Source organism: Portunus trituberculatus, chromosome 21, assembly GCF_017591435.1.
Source record: "Portunus trituberculatus isolate SZX2019 chromosome 21, ASM1759143v1, whole genome shotgun sequence".
Taxonomy (NCBI): domain Eukaryota; kingdom Metazoa; phylum Arthropoda; class Malacostraca; order Decapoda; family Portunidae; genus Portunus; species Portunus trituberculatus.
Window position 1 is genome coordinate 11,027,034 of NC_059275.1, and position 7,500 is coordinate 11,034,533.

The following is a 7,500-nucleotide window of genomic DNA, read 5'->3' on the forward strand; positions in this document are numbered from 1 at the left end:
CCTTTTACTTAATATTCATTTTTTTTTTTTTGCCCTTGGTAGTTCTCCCTCTTACATAAAAAACACACACACACACACACACACACACACACACACACACACACACACACACACACACACACACACAATAATAATAATGATAATAATAATATATAATTATTATTATTATTATTATTATTATTATTATTATTATTATCATTATTACAGTTATTATTATTATCATTATAATAACAACAATAATAACAATAATAATAATAATAATAATAATAATAATAATAATAATAATAATAATAATAGATAATAATAAATAAATAAATAATAATAATAATAATAATAATAATAATAATAAGGTAATATCGGAAAACACGAACTTATATTTAAAAACAATTACCTTAACTCTCTCCTCTCGGTCCTTTAAGCTGTTCCATTAATGATCAAATAAAAGCATCACAGCATCAACACTTCGAAAAAAAAATAACGGCGACAAATAACATATTACTAATGCAAACACATCTGTCAACACGCGATGCTATAAACCTCGCCCGTGCACTTATTCAAAAAATATACACCATTTCCAGTTTTTTTTTTTTTTCCCTTCTGTGAGGTTAATACTGAAAGATTATCAATGCTTTTCTATGAATGGCTTAAAAAAATCTGCTTATTTTGAGGCAAACTGATAGGATGATTGAGAATATTTACCTATCTATACAGAAGACAGAAATCCAACATGAGTGATCTATTGAAGTATTGAAGAAGTTAATATGATCATGCTCTAACAACTCCACTATCTACCTGTCGATCCGGCCATCTATCCACCACTCCATCTATATCTAGTCACCATCATTCAACTTTATCACCACCAACGATCCATAACAACCATCCCTGCACTTATCTAATCACCCTATCCTACCCAAACAACACCAGTAACTATGTACCCGCCAGTCCACTAACCCATACACACCTGCGTCTCGTTATCATCACCAACATGCATTTCATAACACACACCAATACATCCTCGTCACACCTCACGCTCCACCTGTCCACCACACACTCATTACCGCCCACCTCACTAATTAACGTTAATCACTAAGCCGTCAAAGGTGTATACTCAACGCAACATCCGCCCGACACTAATATACAGCCCCCAAAATTGCATTACGATGGGAAAAGTGTTGGTATCAGTGTGTGTATGTGTATGCTTGGTGAGTGTTTTATGTTCATTGGCTAGGCTAGGGTATCAATGTGTGTGTGTGTGTGTGTGTGTGTGTGTGTGTGTGTGTGTGTGTGTGTGTGTGTGTGTTTCACTGTTTGATCTGCTGCAGTCTCTGACGAGAAAGCCAGACGTTACCCTACGGAACGAGCTCAGAGCTCATTATTTTCGATCTTCGGATGGGCCTGAGACCAGGCACACACCACACACCGGAACAACAAGGTCACAACTCCACGATTTACATCCCGTACTTACTCACTGCTAGGTGAACAGGGGCTACACGTGAAAGGAGACACACCTAAATATCTCCACCCGGCCGGGGAATCGAACCCCGGTCCTCTGGCTTGTGAAGCCAGCGCTCTAACCACTGAGCTACCGGACGTGTGTGTGTGTGTGTGTGTGTGTGTGTGTGTGTGTGTGTGTGTGTGTGTGTAAGTATAGTTTTTTAAGCAAGTGTAATTTATTGCCATTTTTAAGGAATGCAGGCAAATTTAGAATTATCAAATATATCAGCCATGTGTGTGTGTGTGTGTGTGTGTGTGTGTGTGTGTGTGTGTGTGTGTGTGTGTGTGTGTGTGTGTGTAATTCACCTCCTCGGTCGTCTGCTGGTCACCCAGCCAGTCTTCCCCATTACGGATCGAGCTCAGAGCTCATAGACCGATCTTCGGGTAAGACTGAGACCACATCACACACTCCACACACCGGGAAAGCGAGGCCACAATCCCTCGAGTTACGTCCCGTACCTATTTACTGCTAGGTGAACAGGGGCCACACATTAAGAGGCTTGCCTATTTGCCTCGCCGCTTACCGGGACTCGAACCCGGGCCTCTCGATTGTGAGTCGAGTGTGCTAACCACTACACTACGCGGTGTGTGTGTGTGTGTGTGTGTGTGTGTGTGTGTGTGTGTGTGTTTCACTGTGTTTCACTGTGTGTTTCACTGTTTCACTGTTTGATCTGCTGCTGCAGTCTCTGTGTGTGTGTGTGTGTGTGTGTGTGTGTGTGTGTGTGTGTGTGTGTGTGTGTAAAATATATGTTTGTTGTTTTTATGTGTACGTATATACATAAACTTTGCACACATAAGAATACACACATACAGTAGACCTCTGGAACAATATAAACTGAAGAAGGGAAAATACGCCGTTCGGAAAGAGACAAATAAAAAAAGTATGTAAATAGAATAAATACAACAGAAATCATCATGAAAAATGTAAACTCCCTAAAAACGAAGAAAACAACAGTGTATTTTCAACGTATACCTCATGAACGCTCCAAAGGTACACACAACAGACACCTCATGAGAATTTAAAAAGAAAAAAAAGACACGATGAAAAAATAAGAGAGGGAAATGGAAACACTCACGTCAAGTCGTCATCTATGTAGCAGAGGTAGTAGAAGTGGTGATAGTAGTCATTGTAGTCATTGTAGTACATACCTGTAAGGAACACTTAGAACATAAAAAAAGAAAAAAAAAGGAGGACGAAGATGATAGAAAAAGGAGGAGGAGGAGGAGGAGGAGGAGGAGGAGGAGGAGGAGGAGGAGGAGGAGGAGGAGGAGGAGGAGGAGGAGGAGGTAAACTACAACAACAACAATAACAACATGTATATTATAATAAGAACAATAACATAATAACCTTCACAACTCTCATAGCACGATGCGATCTACGAATTAAAAAGAAGACGAAAGTAAGAAACATTTGTAAATATACCACGGAATGCGTCATACTAACACTCAAACAGGGGCAAGGCAGGAGCTGAAAGGGAAGGGATATATTACGGCTATTAACAGGTAACCCAGCGTCCTTACAGGCACTGGTGACAAGAGTACGAGGGGCTCCAGCACGTATACACTCAAGCGAAGGAATCTAATACGCTACCTCGATATAAGAGTGGGATTGGAAAGGATTTGTATAAAAGGGAATGTTCTCACGTGTTACAGCTACACACACAGACACACACACACACACACACACACACAGAAGGAGTGTGTTTGGAAATTTAAGAAGAGAAGATGAGATGAGAGTAGATTGTATTATAAAAGGAAAAATAAATATATACCAGTTGCAAACGACAAGAAATAAGAAAGGGAGTATGAAATGCACACATGGAAAGAAAATTACAATAACAAAATGGCAGTAGTAGTTTAAAATAAATAAAATGAAAAAAATATATATATAAAAAGAAAACAATCCGGACAAAAACTAAGACAAAAAAAAAACGAAAAAAAAGTAAAAACGAAAAAGAAAAAATGTACCGAAGAAGAAAAAGGAAAATACGAATAGAAAAATTAACACCATCAGGAAACAACAAAGAGGAAAAAATTAACACAGGTCACGTGAGAACAGAGGGGAGGGAGGAAGACGAGTAGAGGTCAGGGAGAGGGGAGGATAACGTGAGGGGAGATGAGGGTGAGGGGAGATTAGAATGAGGGGAGATTAGGATGACGGAAGTTCAGGGTGAGGGGAGGTCAAGGTGAGGGGAGGTCAGGGTGAGGGAGGTCAGGGTGAGGGGAGACATCCGGGTTAGTTAGGTCGGTTCCTCACGAGGGGACACGAAAAACATAAGCCTTTAAAGGGGGAAACTCGGTGAGGGGAGGCGTTTGTCATTAAGGAATTAGGGTAACGAAAAATTCAGGCAAGGTTTTGGGAGCGAGGGGAAGGTGAGGCTGAGGGGAAACGAGGGGAGAAGCGTGGGTGAGAGTGAGTGAGAGGGGAGAGTGAACGTGGCCTTTATGCCTGGCGACCACACATCAAAGGGTAATCAATGAGGGGAGGAGGAAGATGAGGGGAAACAAAAGAAGATAGGCGGAGGAAGATGAGGGGAAACAACTTTACAGGGAAGGACTAACACGCCACAACATTTGCCTCGAAGGGAAAATAGTATAAGAAAAATAAAATGTAAAAATCAATCGTGGGGAAAATTAATTTGTTAACTTGATGGAGCAGGAAAGTAATGAAGAGGGAAGAAAATAAGAGAGAAAGAAAAAAAAACACGGAAAAAAAACACAAGTACATGAATAAAAAAGTGAATAAAGTCAACTATTAACAGAATCACTATCCCAACTCACGCACTATTCACCCATTAATTAATAGAAAAAATACAACAAAATACAAACACAGGTGAATAATATAACTAAAACACAGGCCCCATTCATACACTAATCAACCCTTTCAGTACTGGGACGCATATACCTTGAGTTTTGGGAGTGATTAGACGATTTTATTGACATTAGGAAGGGTCTATGGAGGTCAGAAGGTTAATGGTAAGAGTCTTCACTATTTCAATCCCTACGTAAGTTTCTGAAGCTGTTTAAAATCACCAAGTACTAACCAGAATGAATATGGAAACGTGTCTTGGTATTTAAGGGGTTAATAGAAGATGCGGAGAAATACACACAGGGAAATAACATAACTTCTCCACAGAAATAAGAAAAAAATAAGTTAAAAAGGTTGATAAAAAAATACACTTACATAAAAAGGAAGAAAAATAATTATCTTTATCATATACAGAAAAAAAAGGTAAATATATTAAAGAAAAAGCGTCACAATAAATAAATAAAGGCCATTGGTACACAAACAAGACACATATTACTCATAAAAGGAAACCATATTTTGTTTAATAGTTTCCTTCCTTCCTTCCAAAATAAACAAAAACAAGAACAAGACAATGGAGAACAACAAGAAAATTAACAACAAAAAAATAACAAGAACGAGAAAATTAAAAACAAAACCAGAACAAGAACAAAAGAACAAAAAAACAAGAACAAGAACAAAACAAGAACAAAAAAGGGCAAAAAAAAAAAATCCTTTCTCCCCCTTCCCTTTACCCTGCCCCTTAAAACAGGCTCCCTCAAATGCTTAATGGATGAGAGGGACACTCGACCCGCATCTAAACAACCATTAAGGAGGAAAGGTAGACCCATTAAAGAAGAGAGGAAGGCATCCATCACCCATTAATTAACTGGTGGAGCTGAAGGCCATTAACAGCAGGCCATCTGGAGACATACAGATGAGACACAATTAAGGAAAATAGAAAGGGAAAATGTGATACAATTAAGGAAAGTAAAAGGAGGAAAAAAAAAGGGAAAAAATGCGTAAGGGATGTAAATAAATCAATTAAAAGTCTAGTAAAACATTACCTTATTATTTTCTTCTTCCTCTTCTTCTTCTTCCTTCTACGTTGGTAAATAAATAAATAAATGTAGTAAGAAATAGTGAATATAACGTAGAAAAAAAAACGAATAAATTGGTTAGGTAAGACGAAATAAAAAGAACACTGAAAAAAAAAAAAGAATAACAATAATATCCGGAATGAAACAAAACAAAAATCGTAAATGACGAAAAAAAAGAAACAATGTAAGAGAAGAATTGTTGAGAGAGAGAGAGAGAGAGAGAGAGAGAGAGAGAGAGAGAGAGAGAGAGAGAGAGAGAGAGAGAGATAAAGAATGCCAGTGAGAGGGTGGGTGGAGCGAAGTGGAAGGAAGGGACTGTGATGAAATGCACCACGAGAGAGAGAGAGAGAGAGAGAGAGAGAGAGAGGAGAGAAAGGGAAGGGGGGTTGGGGAACGATATATAAGGGGGCGTAGCGGGGTAGCGAGGGGGGGGGGCGGAGCAGCGGGATACGAACAGGGAGCGGCTTGACATGCGAACACAGAAGCATTCAATGACAGCAACAGGCTTGAGACCACCAATCGGGTACTTAGGAGCGCTGGAGGCCGCGGATACAGTAGCTCTACTAATCTATATAATAAGACGAGTAAGTAGAGAAAAAAAGAACTGTAAGTATAAATATATCAACCAACTATCGCGTTATGTTAGAAAAAAAGAGATAGAAAAAACTATTAGCATTACACAAAAAATAAGGGCAAAATGCACTTTGGTTTTGCTTTCTCGAAATCACAGGAAATGACGGGAAGGTAAAAAAAAATACTTAACCCTCTCTCGATGACCGCGATATACAGCAGCTCGACTTGCCTGTAGGAGGAGGACAGTGTTATTAATGGGCACGGGAGGGGACAGGGAGGCGGGCAGTGGAAGGGGGCGGGAATAAGGGATGGGCGGTGGGAAGGGCAGCGGGACGGGTTTGTCAGGATACACCAAGATTCAGAATCATTAGCACACGTACGTACAAAGGGAGGCAAAGGGAGGCAGAGGGAGAGTCATCACAGCTTCTTCACCTCAGCAATTCAGCATTTCTTTCTTTATCTTAGTCATGTGAGTGTCGCCTTGCAATGCTGATACCTGTAGGAATAAATCTCAGGCATCACTATTTACCTGTATCTAACTTTATGTGTTTTCAAAATGAGGCTTAACAATATTCCTGACATTCTTTTCATTATCAATATACATACTAGCGTAGGAATAGATCAGAAGCACAACTATTTATTTATTAATTTATTTTATTTATTATATTAAGTCATCATATATATCTAGCTCCGTGTAAGGTTTCAAAATGAGGCTTGACAATATTCCTGATTTTTCCATTACCATATCATATCAGTGAGAATGAATATTAAGTGTAATTATCATAAACTCACGAGGAAATATAGTTATATCTAAGATTGTTTTAAAATATCAGAGATGCAAACGATCCACATTTTCTTACATTGTTATAATTTATGGAGCTTCGGATGACGGTGTTCTATAAGGAGAGATGAGGTCACTTCCTGTCACTTCACTGCCTGGTGAGCGCCGAGGGGACTTGACTGCACCAGGTCAGACACGCAACTTTACTCTCCAACACTCACTCGACAAGTCCATTAGCTCCCTAACGTTAAATCTATACAAACACCTCTCGCTTTATTTATTTATTTATTCAATAGTTCCCCTTCCCCTCCCCGTGCACTGCGGACGTACGCACGCACGCACTTATCAACCATATTCACACCCACGCCCATCCATGAGCCACGTTTACGCCAAAAATAGACATTTATCAACGCAATTTGCACATTTTCATCACCGTTTAGTTTGAAGCGACCCTCGAAAAAAAAGAAAAAAAGAAAAAAAGAAAGAAACAACAGCCATCCATGTCCCATACGTTATCACTCGGAACTTTGATGATAACACTACTGTACATAATACTAATGCTGCTTTGTTTCTTCCCATCATGCTTTTTATTATATATACAATTACTCATATGATAGAAAACGGAATTCCGAAAACCTTAATTTCTGTTGGGAACAAGATGAGGCGCGGTGAAGAGGGGAGGGAGATAAATTTAATTGAGTTTCCCATATTGTCTGTTTTCTTTTCATTTTTATTTTTTATAGTAGCTGTGAGATGTTCAGTGGAAA

At 39.1% G+C, this 7,500-nt stretch overlaps 1 protein-coding gene across 1 annotated transcript in view; it reads right to left on the bottom strand.

The window, feature by feature from the left end:
• LOC123507112 (fasciclin-3-like) overlaps positions 1-7,500 on the bottom strand; it is a 944,731-nt gene that overhangs the window by 456,473 nt on the left and 480,758 nt on the right. Inside the window, exon 2 of the mRNA XM_045259686.1 lies at positions 6,143-6,181. Coding sequence (XP_045115621.1) covers positions 6,143-6,181 — 39 coding nt within the window. The remainder of the gene's footprint in view (positions 1-6,142; positions 6,182-7,500) is intronic.